Source organism: Misgurnus anguillicaudatus, chromosome 17, assembly GCF_027580225.2.
Source record: "Misgurnus anguillicaudatus chromosome 17, ASM2758022v2, whole genome shotgun sequence".
Lineage (NCBI taxonomy): Eukaryota > Metazoa > Chordata > Actinopteri > Cypriniformes > Cobitidae > Misgurnus > Misgurnus anguillicaudatus.
Genome location: NC_073353.2, coordinates 3216196 through 3232443, shown reverse-complemented (window position 1 = coordinate 3232443; position 16248 = coordinate 3216196). Strand labels below are relative to the sequence as shown.

The 16248-nt window shown below is 37.1% G+C and overlaps 1 protein-coding gene across 4 annotated transcripts in view; it reads right to left on the bottom strand.

Moving 5' to 3' along the window:
• ubr3 (ubiquitin protein ligase E3 component n-recognin 3) overlaps positions 1-16248 on the bottom strand; it is a 71846-nt gene that overhangs the window by 30042 nt on the left and 25556 nt on the right. For 2 of the 4 annotated variants that reach the window (XM_073854835.1, XM_073854837.1), the window contains exons 18-25: positions 15817-15958; positions 15221-15317; positions 11981-12122; positions 11688-11792; positions 8243-8437; positions 8070-8102; positions 4793-5238; positions 4209-4292 (exon numbers count right to left, since the gene is read on the bottom strand). In XM_073854835.1, coding sequence (XP_073710936.1) covers positions 4209-4292; positions 4793-5238; positions 8070-8102; positions 8243-8437; positions 11688-11792; positions 11981-12122; positions 15221-15317; positions 15817-15958 — 1244 coding nt within the window. The remainder of the gene's footprint in view (positions 1-4208; positions 4293-4792; positions 5239-8069; positions 8103-8242; positions 8438-11687; positions 11793-11980; positions 12123-15220; positions 15318-15816; positions 15959-16248) is intronic. The other 2 variants (XM_073854836.1, XM_073854838.1) reach the window with 1 other exon arrangement.

Below are 16248 nucleotides of genomic sequence, written 5' to 3'. Positions count from 1 at the left end.
TGTCACAGTGAAGACACATTGGTTGGACACAAATCCCGTGACACGTTATCTCGATATTTTCTACAATCTCTGTAAAAAGCGCTTAAGTAATCTTAGCAATCAAAGCAATGTGTAAGGTTTCAACAAATGATGAAACTGAATCAGTATTCTATAAGTATGAAACAATCCCTGGATAATAAAAACTGTGACTGTGGGTTCACACCAGCCGCGTTTGAGGCATCAAATTCACGTCTACCGCGTCTAGTTTGCCGCTTGAACATTTTGAGATTACTCGCTTCATTCGCGCATGAAATTCTAGTCATCAAGACATTCACACGGAAATTCACGTCATGATTGGGGCTTCTGCGCCTCCGCTCGCTTCCTGTAATCACTTTACTACTAGAGCAAGCTCCTGATTGGTTAATGCAGCACGATTTTCCGTCAAAGTTCAAATTTTTCAACTCGCGCATTTCCCGCGGCAACCCTCAAGACGTGCCAATAAGGCGGAATCACATATACTGTGCCGCGCTAAATGCCTCATTTGCGCCGCGAGACCTCCAGACGCGTGTCAATGCATCTTCACATTGACTTAACATTGAAATCACTCGCACTTGATGCCTCTACTGCAGCTGGTGTGAACGCACAATGAGACATGAAACCACTTAACTACTGGTGGAGACGAAAGGGAACTTGGGGTTCCCACTCTAAACCAGAAGTCAAACTCCATGAATTTTTCTTGACTTTCACTGACTATAAAGCTGAATTTCCGTGATCTAGAATGTACGGAAAAACATCTTAAAATGTACACTTTCCTGGCATGTTTGCCTTAGTTAACAGACACAGGTGACTGCATTTGGCTTTTACACTGTAATGTAGGGAATCACCAAATATTCAGCAACCAAAATTATTGGGCCGAATAAATTTTACCAAATAATGAGTGTCCTGCAAACTTCCAGGTTGGCCTACAAAAGTATGTCATCCCTGCAGCACTCTATAACAACAATACACAATGTATGTGAAACAACACAATGAAAAAATATGGTACAGAAAAATTACATTCTGATAAATGGAAACTACAATTCCATGATATTCCATGACTTGGACCAAAAAAAAAAAATCCCTGACTTTCAATGTCTGGAATAGACCTTTAAAAATTCCCTGATATTCCAGAAATTCCATGACCTGTGGGAACCTTTAAATTCTATAATGATGAATTGACGAATCGTTAAATCGATTAAGATTTTCTTTCAACCAGTAACAGATGTAGAAAAATGTAATGTTTGACTGAAACCAAACTAAGACTTTCACACTTCCGTGAACAGTTATCTACAGTCTACCTCCTCTTGTTGCTTGCTGCTTTTTATCAGTAAGGCTTTAAGTACAGAATACAGATTTACTATCACACGCACAGATGCTCTGAAATTCGATCAATTGATCTCATTCCAGCACAAATATGCACATGCGCAATGACCTTTGACTTGAATCTGAGAAACAAATGAAGCCTGTAAGGCACATTTCAGGTAAATCTTTCATTCTGACAAATCACACACACATCTATAAAGCAGACACAGCACAATGTCAGACAGGACATCACCCGTGGGCTTTTTCAGGTAATATTTCAAACCAAATCTCAACGTCACTTTAGCTGGTAAAAAAGACTGACGAAGACAAAACCCGTTTCTCCTGAGAGATCTGATATGAGTCTTATTAAAATAACACAAACCATGAAACTGTCACTTTCAGGAATGATTTACATTCTACTCACACATTCAACACATTCATGCAGTCTACTAGTAGGAGAGCAAGCCAATAAATATTTTTTACATTATCTGTTTTGCTAATAATAACTATGCTTTACAACTTGCTTTACAGATAACAAAATATAATTTTAACTGCACAGTTACAGTAAGTCTGTAATGCATCACCATTTATGTCTTAAACACCACCAATGTGTTCCCTGGGTTTGTGTGTTTTCTGCCATTAGCACACAGATACCATGAGACCCACACACATGCGCGCGCATGCACGCACACTTCTGATAACTTGACCTGGAGGACGTAAAAGAATGACATTACTGCCCACAGCTCCACTTCTCCAATTTTACCACATCCTTCAACACCACACAAGTATATAGTAAGTGTGTGTCCAGGACAAAATATGAGGATACAAGTGACTGGAAAACTTAATTTGCAGATTAGCCTAAACCTTACTATTCATTTTGAAGGATGGACTTTTATTTTAAGGACTTTTATTTCATCCATTGGATAGATGGAACAACATACAGCAATGAATGGTTTTGCACAGGGTCAAAAGACATGGACTGAAAGATATTGGCCTGGTTTCACAGACAAGGCTTGGCTAAAGCCAGGACTAGGTCTCAGTTAAATTAAGATGTTTAGGCATCTTTTATAAACTTGCTTCAGTAAAAGGACATTACTGGTGTTGCCTGGTCCAACCAGACTCTCGTACATTTATTTAATTTGTACAGAGAATCTGGCCACGCTCCATTTCAAAGCGTTACTTCCGTTAAGGAGGGTCCTCTGTTGAAGTTTAAAACTATTGGATCTGCCCAGAGTCACTCTGAATCTGCCATAACCAATCGCCAACGTTTGGTGTGACGTTGTTTCCGGCCAGTTTTGGTGCATGAAATACAAGTCCGAATGATCAGACTAACAAAACTTATCAAACATTGTTCTTGCTCCGGCTTTAACTTCTGTATATTCTGCAATTTTGCAACAACGGACCGAATAGCTTTTCTCACGTCTTTCTCCACTGCTATTACTGAACTACAACTCAAACTGACACACGACCTCAACGTGATCGTTCTTAGCCACCCCCATCTGTTCGCTGATTGGACCTGCAGATTTTTGCAGGAGAAAACGAAACTCTACACAGCAGTCCCAGACGTAGTACTGAAGCCAAAGGAAAATTAAGCGGAAGCACGTAGGAGGGCGGAGCCAGGCTATTACTGGTGTGCATCTTGAGACAAATCAATGGCACAATCGCACTGGGGCGGGTTTTGGTTGGGTTAGGCCTAATGTGAGTGCGCCCTAAACTCTTTCCCCGCCATTGACGAGATATCTCGTCAATCAAGAGAAAACGCTTCCCCGCCAATGACGAGTATTTTCGTCTTTCGGCAATACCGCTATTGTCCAACTTTTTAAAACCGGAAGTATTGCCCTCTGGCAAGCTGCTGCATGTCCGTGTCTGATTTAAAGATCACTCTGAATGGGATCTCTATGAAAAGTCCGTCACAAAAATTGAATTATCTCTGCTTTTTGCTCAAAATGTGGTGTTTTTGCAGAAACCTACCCATATTCAAAAGCTGATTACAAAAGAACTACTCAAGGTAGGATGAAACGTTTTTTTTTTTTTGAAAGCAGAGGGTCTGTTCTTTCATTTGGTATATTGTATGTTTATATATTTGAAGAAGAACATTTTCTGGAAGGCATTAAACTTTTGTGAAAATCATAAAAAAAACGCTGGCGCTGGCTGGCAACTTTTTAAAAAGATGCTGGCGGTGAAAGAGTTAAGTAAACAAACAATTGCAACCAACTATTATAAACGCTATATCAGATTGTTTTCGTAATAAAGAACACGTCTGTTTAATATTTATGTTTGAGTATTGTTGTGTTTTTGAATATTGTTTTAACATCGTTTATGTTATGTTTCAATTTATTACGAAAAACAGACGGTCATATTTAACGTCATATCCACAAGTTTCCTTCGCATCACCTGCTTTTTAGATGGAGCAGCATTGACTACACAGAGCCATAGTCCACTGACAAGCTGGGAAATATAGCATTCATAATCGAGGACGATTTGCCAATATCGCACACCCCTAGGCTGCATACACGCTCTCAAGGTAAGCTATTATTACAGTAATAAGTTATTTTACACTTTCATGCGCATGCCCAGTGTGTGTGTGAATGGTCATGTTTCATGTGTTTATGGGGTGTATAGTGTGGACAAAGATTTTTTTGAAATGCCAGTATGGATAGTTGGAAAAAAAGCCTTTTTAAAATGCAAATGCTCTAATGTAAACACCACCATAGTCTGGGACGAGCCTTAAGCAATGTCTCTTAAACCAGGGGAATAAGGAAGATCTACAGTTCAAACACATTGCTGGTGTATCATTAGATCGAGTATTTCTGATTGAAAACCAATAAACATAAACACAAGTGATCATCTAGGAATAAACAGAAAACTTATTCTCATGCTCACCAACATCCATAGCGGTTTCCATGAAGCTCTTCTGCCTGGAGGCAAATTCTGCCAGAAGCTTCTGCTGTCTCTCTCTGGCCCTCTGACGCCTGCAGGAAACAACCAATGAAGTCCAAACAACCAAGATGAGAGGCAAATCTTTAATATGAATCCTGAAAAGTATCCATCTTTAAATGCTCTGATGTTGTAAATCGAACCGAAATGCACTTAGTGATGTCTGTAAGGATGCATCATACTATGCTGTGCGGAGATATCTGGCAAAGTGCAGCACACGTTGGGTGTGCATTATTTTTGAATCATTCAACAGCCCATCATCACTTATTCCTTACATGTTTGCACAAATATGGCATGTGCACCCATATTTGCATTTAAATTTAAATTAACGACAAGCATATTTACATGACGGCAAAAAATTATCCTGTCCCAACCTTGATGAACCACAAGCTAATAGTTTCCAGATGCTACCCAGTCATAATACAGAAGGTCTTAAAGTAGCACAAACAATCTCTTAACTTAACTGTAAGGGTCAGAGAGAGGGTAAAACTGATAAATGATGCACACTGACCACACTAAAGCCACACATACACACCTTTCTTCTTTATCCATACTCTTCTTATCTCCAGGACTGTTCTTCTTGGGCGGTATGGGTGGAGATACTTTCCCACAGATGTCCTGCAGGCATCTCTTACTGTGCCGACTGCGGGCGGAGGCTTTGGCCAGAATTCTTTCGATGGCCGTTATACCGTCACCGTGCGAGTGCTGTGCCGGATCTACCTCGGACAGCCGGCTGAAAGACAGAGAGTTCTGTTTGGCAGACAGTTTCTGATGCACCTTGACCAGGAGCGACAGCATGCTCTCACGAATCTCCAGGATCTCCGTGACCAGCTGCGGCGGCGAGCCCGGCGGCAACCAGCGTGAAGACGACGACTTGGGCCGCACCGCCTGACTGGCCTCGTGGTTGCTGCGGTTTATGATCTCCTGAAACTTCCTCCGGCGCTCCGCCACCAGACTGAACACCTGAGCTTCACGCAGGTTCTGAGGGAAACCAGAAGAACAGAATCAGGATGTGGAAGAGCTACAAACACACCAGTTACATGTATGAAGATTTGTTTGGTCTTAACTGGTAGAGCATCGAAAAAGTTTGAATCCTAAAATTCACACAAACTGATAAAAGTGTACTTTGAAAGCACTGAAGATTGCTTTTGGTAAAACTGTACATAAATGCATAAATGTAAATATGTTTCAATGAAGAAGTTAGGCTTGAATTTAAGTTATCATCGAGTAGAAATAAAGACTTTTTTTACTTTTATATACAGTATGATATTCTACAAAGACAAATACACACAAAGTTTGATGTAAATTTTAAGAAACTCTCTCAAGATTTGACCATCAAATGCATCTCAGATTTTGCTGTGAATTAGATTAAAATGATCAATTCATTTTGGTTAAGATCTAAAAACTGGAGAACTTCAAGATCTTTCTTTAATTTAATACAAAGACTTGGAAACAGACCTGCTTGGTTTAAATTTATTATTAATGCATTTATGAACCACATTTAGACTAGCATCAAAAAGACGGTCTTTCGTTCACACTGTAGACAAGTGACACATTCAATAAGGGTAAGTTCTTCATATGCACGATTAATCTGCATGCTTTACTCACAGAGCTAAATTAATATTTAATAATGACCGCTGGGATCAAGACATATAGCAGCATTAGCATACATCACTAGAAACACATGCAGTTAGACACTCATCTCCTCTTACAATCATCAATGAACATACACATTCACATGTTACAGGACAAAACACACAAAGGAGAAAACCAGCTAGATCAATGAACAAAACCAAAAACACACACACACACAAAACCACAGAAAACTTACTAAACAGAACCATAAGTACTTCTTATGGACCAGTGCTCATTTACAGTGCAGTAATTTGTAACGGGGTCAATGCAATGCTTTTTTTTAAATCAATATGCAATATACTGCATACAAATGAAAAACTACAGTGATGAATTTGTTTTCAATTTTTAAATTAAATTTTATTTTGTGTGTGGCTTAAAAGTTAAAAATGTCTTAGCGTTATAATTAATATTAATTTGTCCAACAAATAATATGGTTTAATCAACATCCAGATAGCTTTGGTATCATGTGACAGGAATAAACAACAAAACAAGAAATAATGTCACAAGCTGCATTTCCATTACCTTTCAAATGGCGCAAAGAAGCCAAAAATTGAGAATTGAAAATATGGTCAATGGAAACATGTCAATTTTGCAAAACTCCAATATATCGCAAAAAAGCTTTGCATGAGGTGGTATTCAGGTAATTCAGAAGTGGTGTACTTCGCAAAACGGCAATTGAACGTTTATTGGCATTTCCGGCAATGGAAAGAGTTTATTCGCATTTTCAGGTCACCTGACGCAAGTACAGCAGGGAACATAAGTATTTAACACATCAGCATTTTTATCAGTAATGGGATTTCTAAGTGAGCTATTGACAAAATTTTCACCAGATGTAGCCATCAAGCCAAATACTGAATTCATACAAAGAAATCAGAACATTTAAGTATACAAGTTGAGTCATAATAAATAAAGTGAAATAACACAGTGAATAAGTATTGAACACATGAAGAGAACAAAAGGCAAAATGGCATATAAAGCCAGATGATCACCTGAAATCTATCAGTATTTAGTGAGAAACCCTGCCCCCTATCAGTACTAATTGATATTAGCTGCTTTAGTCCTAATTGATGGCTTATAAAGGCTTCTCATTACCCAAAATGCTCATTACCCCGTGTCATTTCACTTTATTTATTATGACTCAACTTGTATACTTAAATGTTCTGATTTCTATGAATTCAATATTTGGCTTGATGGCTACATCTGGTGGACATTTTGTGTCAATAGCCCACTTAGAAATGCCCTTTCTGATAAAAAATGCTGATGTGTCAAATACTTATTTTCTCAGCTGCAAGTCACATAATCATTATTTGAAGATAATGCGGTATGTACTAAAACCTCACAGAAACACCTTAATACATGTTTGCTCCCAAGTATAAGAGGCTTTCCTTGCCAATAATGTTTTGATAATACTCATACTTTTTTTTTTATTCATTTAGCTGATGCTTTTATCCAAAGCGACTTACAACTGCTATATATGTCAGAGGTCGCACGCCTCTGGAGCAACTAGGGGTTAAGTGTCTGGCTCAGGGACACAATGGTGTGTCACAGTAGATTTGAACTCGGGTCTCTCACACCAAAGGTGTGTGAGAAAAAATAATGCCTAGCGTGCTGGACATGATATTAGTAAACCTACCAATATCAGTCGACGTGATGTTTGGAACGACTTATCGCAGGAGGAAAAACTACATCGCATATCATTGGCTAATGGAAATGGTGTCATTTTGCAATAGTTTTTTGTTAACATTTACAAAATATCACTAAAGTTTTGCGCAAATCTGTAATGGAAAAGCAGCTACTGTCATGATAAATGTCAGGAGTGATAAGAAAATGTGTATGTGTGTTAAAGCACATGTTAAATGTCCACTGTTAACACTATACACCCAGTTTTCAAGACCAAATAACCCATTAGCAGTATTCATACAACGATTTGTTTAAATTTAATATCAAGGTTTCATCATTTTGGAGGTCCTTTTCTCATTGACCCACTTACAAACAAATTACATGTCATTTCTAAAGTTTTACAAAAACTGTAAAACACTAGTAAAGAGCAACAGGTATTTAAAAATCTTTGAAAACAGAAAAGCAGTGCAGTTGTCCTCTTTCACATTATTCCATACTTGGTTATTCAAAGCAGAACTCATTATAATCATTCCTAAAACATTCCCATATCCCTCTACCTCTCTCCAATTTCCTGTCAGCCTTCTGGAAGTCTGTGGAATGAGAGTGACGTCATCAACAGAACAGAATACAGAGATCAATACCCATCCCACTCTGCTTTCTGTGAGTTTTCCTTCAGTCTGTTGTGAACCTGACCATAAACCCTTAAAACTCCTGACAGTGCACGACATACCTGTCCAAAAGTGCTGCTCTCTGTGCTTGTGCTAGCAGGTGTCTCTCTCTCCCTTTCTCTCTCTCTCTTTCTCTCTACCTCAGGGGCCGTCTCAGGTACTCGAACCCGTACGTAATTGATGACGTGATGGAGGTTAGACAGCAGACTGGTGCCTGGAAACCAGCTATCATGACAGTGCTCCTCAATGCACGGTTCCTGCGACAAAAAAGGGGGATGGATATATCCTGGAATCTGAAGTTGACCTTGTGCATTTTCAAGTCAGTGTATTTGTTAGCTCTTAAAATTAATTCAGAATCTGCAACCAGTTTTATCATCCTTATTGCATATGATAAAGGGGGGTGCAGTTACAACCACTGCTTAGTGTTATTATTCTTCAAAATAAATGCTTTACAATGCATTCCAATGCTGTCCGTCCTCAATTTCACCGCAACATGCAATAACTGTACGTTCACACGTGGTGTTTCTTGGACAGTGTGAGTGTCAAGAAGAGTTGAAATCAGGTCAACTTTATGGTAATGAGCTACGATGCGGATCGGCGGCAACCCAATGGAAGTCGGAAATCAATAGACATCATCCGCTTAAGAGGATTCCAGAGAATGCCTTCAATCGTAAGAGCAACCACTTATCTTTCTCTATAGCGCTGTTGGCAGGGCAGCCAGAGCATTTTTGGACGCTCTTGCCGGCGGCGATGGGAACGTACAGTTACACACCTTGAAGTAGTATTGCATCCAAATAATAAGCAAATCAAAGATTGAGATAAAACAATGAAAATGTTTGTGGTTAGAAATTTCTGTCTGTTCTAGGGAACTAAGTACAGATTATTTTCACAGTAATAACTCTAAGAAGGTATGGAGTCATTAATCCGGCTGTTACTCAAATTACTTTTTTAATTTCCAAGTGCATAAGTAAATAAACCATTATCAGACACAAAGTCTAATAAAAATATTAACATGAAGCAGAGAAGCCGAGTGAATTTGTGGACCACAAAACCAGGTCATAGGTAGCACAGTTATATTTGAAGAGTTTGGTTTCAAAACGTGATAAATGCCTTTAGTTTTTTAATCAGTTACCTCCAAAACCAGTATTATAAAACAGGCAGTTCTGGTTCTTCATTCTGATTGGTTGAAACGCGTTCTAAGCCGTGATAAAATACACCGGTAACCTCACGGTTCAGACCACATTACATAAGTGTCACTGCGCCACTGTTGCTGCGTACTGATTTATGAAAATAAACACCACAGTCTTTAATCATATTTTTAATTTGTCTACAATTGCACAATTAATGGCGATATCCAGATAAATGTCAATAAATATTGTTGAGTCATCTCGTCGATAAAGAGAAAACGTTGTCTGAGGAGTTTATAACTCAAGTTCATACGTCCGCTATTATCCACTGGGTGGCGATCTTACCCAACTTAAACACTGACGCATTCACTGAAAACACCGTGTAGTAGCTGTTCATGTCTGAATCTGATGATTTATTACTAAAGTTCTTCACAAAAATGGAATTATCTCCGCTTTTAAAAAAAATTTGAGAGGTGATAAGAGGACAAATGAAGGTAGGATGAAATGTTTTTTTTTTAATTGTTTTTGTTTGAAAGCGGATTGTCTGTTCTTTCATTTGATATTTTATTTTTATATAAAGAAGATAATTTTTCTGTAAGGCATTAAACTAAAACTGGGTGGCAACTTAAAAAAAACGCTGACAGGGAAAGAGTTCAGCATGCTTCCAAGCATATTTGATCATCACTTCAACAGTTGCATCTAATTTATACATTAATATAAATGTTAATGTATAATTTAGATGAATGGTGATTTATAACATAAACACCACAGTCTTAAATCATATTTTCATTGTGTCTTTGCTGCGTCTGTGTTGGTTGGGAACTGCACTCTGTTTCAGTCACACTTGATTCTGAGGAACTACTTTGTTTGGCGGAAGAGTAATATTTGTACTAATATAATTACAACTTATTTGTGTTTTATTTTATAAAATCCCGCTAACGTTATGCATATGAAGTAACCGTTTTATAAACGCAATAAACCCCTCAAAGCGTTGGGTTACCAGTGCATTTTATAACAGCTAAGGGGGTTTTAGGCACTCCGCTTCGCGTCGTGCCTAACAACGCCCATTAGCTGTTATAAAATGCACTGGTAACCCACTGCTTCTCGGGGTTTATTGCTTTATTGTATCAGGTCAGTATTTAAAAGTACATTTTTAATTTTACGCAAAATCCAATATCTGCCGTGTTATTCTGTCATCTTTTCTCACTTTTTTTCCCTAAAACGCAATAAACACCACTCCTCCCTTTCTACAGAATGCAATAAATCCTCTCCACAAATCACAGTGCACCATTCCACGCATTGTAAACAATAATGGTGGCGTGTTGAAAACAGAATCCTAGTTTTCCTCTTCTACTTTGTACTTCGTGATCAACAAAAAAACAAAAACAAAAATAATAATTTTGATGGCACTGATAAACCTGTGGTGGTTTTCTTTGACGGGGAAGAAACAAAGTATCAAAATCAAATAATTTACACGAGAGGCACTCAGGATGTCGGCTGTTGCTTGTTCTCACACAACAGCATCAAGCTTTTGTCATGCTAACACAATGAGCCCAGGGGATCTCATGTAAACTTTCCATTATTTTATTCGAAGTCAACGAAAATCAAGCAGGACCAAAACATTTTACAGCTGATTTCTTCATTTGTAGCAATAGCCAACAATAAAATGTATGGGTCAAAACTATAGATTTTTTATGCCAAAAATCATAACACTTTTGGGAGTACTTCGACTCGGCGCAGTAACACCCTCCCTTTCCCATTATGAGAGGGAGAAGGGGAGCGGACTTTTCAGGCAAGTCGAAGTACTCCCAAAAGTGCTATTACGCCATAAAATATAGTTCCTCTTTTAAATCCGCTTAGAAAAGCGCTACATTTTATTTTGTACCACCAAACTTGCTCGTATAACTACTCGTCTTTAATAGGAAAAACGTTGATGTGTTTGGTCACTTCTAACTTTATCTCTAAATGTTACAATTGAATGAATGGGGCTAAGCTAAATGCTATCGAAGCGTCGCAGCGCGCTCCAGCGCTTACGTGCACGCACACAGATGATAGAGGGATGTATCAACTCTTCTTAGTTAAGGTAATAACATAGTTTAATATTGAAAATGAGTAGACTATTCCTTTAAGCACCTTCATTTTAAGGAGTGTAGAGTTTAAAGCTGAACATTTCTGATATTTTTTTTTTACCACTAAGAGATATTTCAACAAGCTGTCAGTCTGAGCAAATATTTAATGAAATAATCTGATTAAAAGTGGTGATTGAGGAAATATTCTTGTTTGTAAAACACATCAGATGATCTGCAAGTGTGCTTTCTGAAGCTGATATTACGGCAGAGATCGCAGTATCTCTGGTACCTGAAAAAGAAACCACACTCACCTCCTCCACTTTGTCTTCCTGAACCTGGTTATCAAGACCCAGTTCTATAAGATACAGCACCATACACAACACATGCTCGGACATGTTTTGATGATCCATCCAGATCTATACAAACAGAAACACACAAAACAACATTTTCTTCAGCTGATCCAAACATTCATTTTACTGTTACAGTATTAGCAGATTGTGCACAAATCTTCTTATAAAATGATTTGTAAAGTTAAAGTCTCATTGAAGTCCCAATACGCTGTAAAAACAAACCACACACAACATCACCAATGTGTTAAATTCACCTTATAAAGCAGTGTAAAGATGACGATATGCAGTGTTTTGCAGTGTAGCAGTCGCACCAGTCCTCTATAGCACGGATGAAGAGGAGTCCTCTCCTTATAGGGTGGCCAGGGGTTACCCGTATGAACGCCTGACTGTTTTAAACTATAAAACACAAATGCATTTTAACATATTGTTAGGTTGACATTAAAATGTAATTAATAATAAGTTAATATAATCCATTTGGATTTCATGATGTCTACAGGGGTGTAAATGTGTGTTTCAATGATTCAGAATTTCTCCATTTATTGCATTGTTAATATTATACGTTTAAGTCACACAAAACATAAATGCAATTCATCAAGGATGGCGGCTGCTTTAAATTTGTGTTAGACATCATTAAATCATCATTATTGTTGAGAGGGTTTGTGGATTATAAATCTTTTTTTTCCTCTTGACAGGTCATCCATCATCCAGCGGCTGGACACGAGCACAAACTAAATTACAAAGTAAGAAAACCATGTACACGCCATCATCTTACAGTACATTCAAATGCTTTCTCATTACATCTTGATCTTGCAATTATTGCAAAACTTGCTTCACCAGGTCACTGAATTTACTGATGGCAGGAAATATATAGATGTCCCTTATCATGCACAAGTCTTCAATGAATTTAAGTCAATCCAAATCTGATATTTTTCGCTGATGTACTATTAATGCTATAAAAACACTTTCAGCTGGCCAGACATTTACTAGTTTATATAATTTACAAATGGATAAATAGGTAAAATGCATTTCATATATACTAGTCAACATTTGAAGTATATCAATTCCTTTCTTAAAAGTTGTCATAATTTTGAACAGAACCCATTCTAGCCATATAGGACAACTTTGATCAAACTTTTTTGATCCACTTCAAATTGACTAAATAGAGGAAGAGATACATTCACAAATATATTAAACTCTTGTTTTAGAAGAAAAGAAAAGATTTTTAAAAGAAAATCTGCTGTTTGTAAAGGTTCTTGTTTGAATCTGTTGGTTTATTAATGGTTTGATTCTCCATTAAGGGCTGTTTACATTATAACGTTTACTATAACGTTAACTATAATGATAACTATATTAGCGTCCGTACACACCACCATACGTTAACTTTATGCTAATTCACATGCAAGGCGCAGTACTTGCGCAAATCATTTATCTTTAATAACATTAACTAATATTGCATATTTCCTTCAAAGGTTTGTAATTGTTCATGAAATGTATAAATATGCTGTTCTTGTTTCATTTACAGCAGCTATAACCAGCAGAAGTCCTCAACACACTGCATTTCGCGCATCTCTAAACAGTGAATCTAGCTTGTGTTTTCTAATATCTTACCTTTTGGAGTAATAGTCAATTTTACCAAGAAAACATTGCAAAGTCAATTTCATTGCAGCGCTGGACACCTGAAGTTATTTTTTGTAATGGACCTCAGCAATGAGCTTCTCCACAGTGCAATTTCAAATGCGCGTGCACTTTAGATTCAAGTAGATTTGATTGGCTGTCATTGGTTTATCGTTCAACAGTTAAAAAAATTCGCTCAGCAAGTGATTCCAACAATATTGTTCCTTGTATCTTTATTGTTATAGTTGTGGTGTGAACTCCGCTATTCTCTTTAATATAAAACACGCTTTAAAACTATTTTTTATAGTTATCGTTATAATGTGAACGGCCCTTTACACATGAAACACTCGTGTGTAAGACTTGAATGCACAACTTCTCCAGAACAGGAAAAATGTGTGACCCTGAACATAATTCACTTTATCACAGACTGAACCTGAACCTCAAGGTCAACAGTGCACAAAACAGAGCAATTTCCTCCATCCGTTTGGTTTCAGAATGATCATTGTTCACATCTCAGAGAGGTTTCAGAAGCTGTTATCCAGCACTTGTTTCCTGCAATACTTAGCTGATAAACTCCAGCACAATGATTTTCTCATAGAGGACTGCCTAAGATTAGATTCTTATTACTGCTTTATTGAGGAAAAAATGGAAGGCACTTTTCTTAAACGTGATTTTATCAGCAATATCATTACATTCTTATGGGACGACAAATTCAGATTCATTCCTATACATTTTTACCCACAAATATCACATTGAAGAAACAGTAACGGCTGCTGTAGTTCTACATAAACGTACAAATGAAATGGACTGAAATATAAGCGCAACTCATACCAAAGACATCGAAATGAAACAAAAACAGCAAGATGTGACCCTAAACATCACAACTAGTGCTGGGCAAAGATTAATCGCGATTAATTGCATACAAAATAAAAGTGATTTTTGGCATAATATATGAGTATGTGCTGTGTGTAATTATTATGTATAAATAAATACACACACATTCATGTATGTATGTAAGAAACATTTACATGTTTATATATATTTATTTATATTTTTATATATTCTATATTAAATATAAATTTAAAAATGTATATATAAGTAAAACAATTCTGAAATGAATATATGAATGTGTGTGTGGTTAAATATACATAATAATTAGACACAGTACACGCACATATATTATGCCAAAAATCACTTTTATTTTGTATGCGATTAATCGCGATTAATCTTTGCCCAGCACTAATCACAACATAGACGAACACTTATATTATTTGTGCATATAATAAAGAAATTCCTAATGGCATTTGAACACTTTTAAACATTTTATAAGCTCTCTGTAATGTTTGACACTAGTAAAAATACAACCATATATACACGCATACAATGAGCGCCTTATTTATAACATGTTGCAAAATATATGTCATCACAAAATCACCTTATGCCTTCAGGTTCAGTATATTTTGGTTTGCTGTTAAAAATGCCAAATTGAACGCTAAGCTAACCAGGAATAAATATTTTTTTGGTCCAGACAAAAAGAACAGGAAAACCAAATAACTGACTGCATCATTATGTTTCTGGACATTCTCATTTTGTGTTATTTTAAAGAAAAAGGAGAAAGAGAAATGTATTGGCTTTGTCCTCATATGACAAATGTCACTAAACCCTATTTGTCAAACTCCTTTAATTTAACTAACTGTCTTTGGATGAAATCAAATCCCACACTAGATTTTTACCCCGTCTCAGAAATAAGTCACATTTCAGTATGAAGGGCTGTGAATGCAGTTTCATGCTTAATTCAATTTTGCAGACATTGCTATAAGCACACAGACAGCTGAAGTCTTTAAATAATAAAGTAAATGGTCCCAGACCCAGAGACTTACAATGCAGCATATCGATCCATAGCTGACTGCACATCTCTGCGGTACACTGTGCGTAAAATCACCATTATAGGGTCAAACTCCTTCTCCCACACTTCAGCTGGAAAACACACAAACACAAACAGCGTTACAGCACAACAATAAATGCTAATAGCACAAGTCTGCACCCATTTGATGTGGACTGTAACATAATGTAGCTATATGATCACAATTCAAAATCTCAAGCAGACTATAAACAGACCCTAAAAATATCTTATAAGATATTTACACAAATGCAAAAAATAGGCATGGAAACCTATTTTAATTGTTGGAACAAGAGGACATTTAGCCAAATATTTGCAGGGTCACGTCCGGCATCGGGTAACAAGAACACAGACACATGCAGAGTCGAATGGTGATGTTTAATACTATAATCATGGAGCCACAGCGCCATCTACAGCTGCTGAAAGGCATATGGTAAAAATGATGCATTGATTTTATTGGAAATATGAAACGATGTGCAAATGGCTTCTGATTAAAACCAACCACCAATTTCTTCTGTGCAAATGTTTAACATCAGCAGTCTAATGCTTTAAAGCGAGTGTTGTGATGCGTCTCACCTTTAGGTGTGTACATGCCCTGCTGCATAGATCCTCCGGGTTCAAACACTGGAGCTTTAAAATCAGCAACAGCAGACAACATCTCCTCAAAACTACAGCTGCCCGGCACCACACCGCTCTTAGGGTTCGGATTCTCCGGGATCTACACCCACAGTTAAGTCCACAACTAATATGAGCCTAGAAATGCATGCTAAGATTTAAAATACTGATTACAATAAAAGTCTATAAAGCCTTCAAAGATTTTTAAATGTGATGATGCAAAATTTATGACTAATAATCAGAAAATCTGGAAAGCAAACGAGGCTGTTTGCCTATTAATATTATAGACCTGCTTAAAATGTAATATAATATTTCCTTTCATTAATTTAAGTGAACTATTGAACTGATCTTTTAGTTTTAATGGCTTTATCCTTATATAAAAGCTCCTTTACA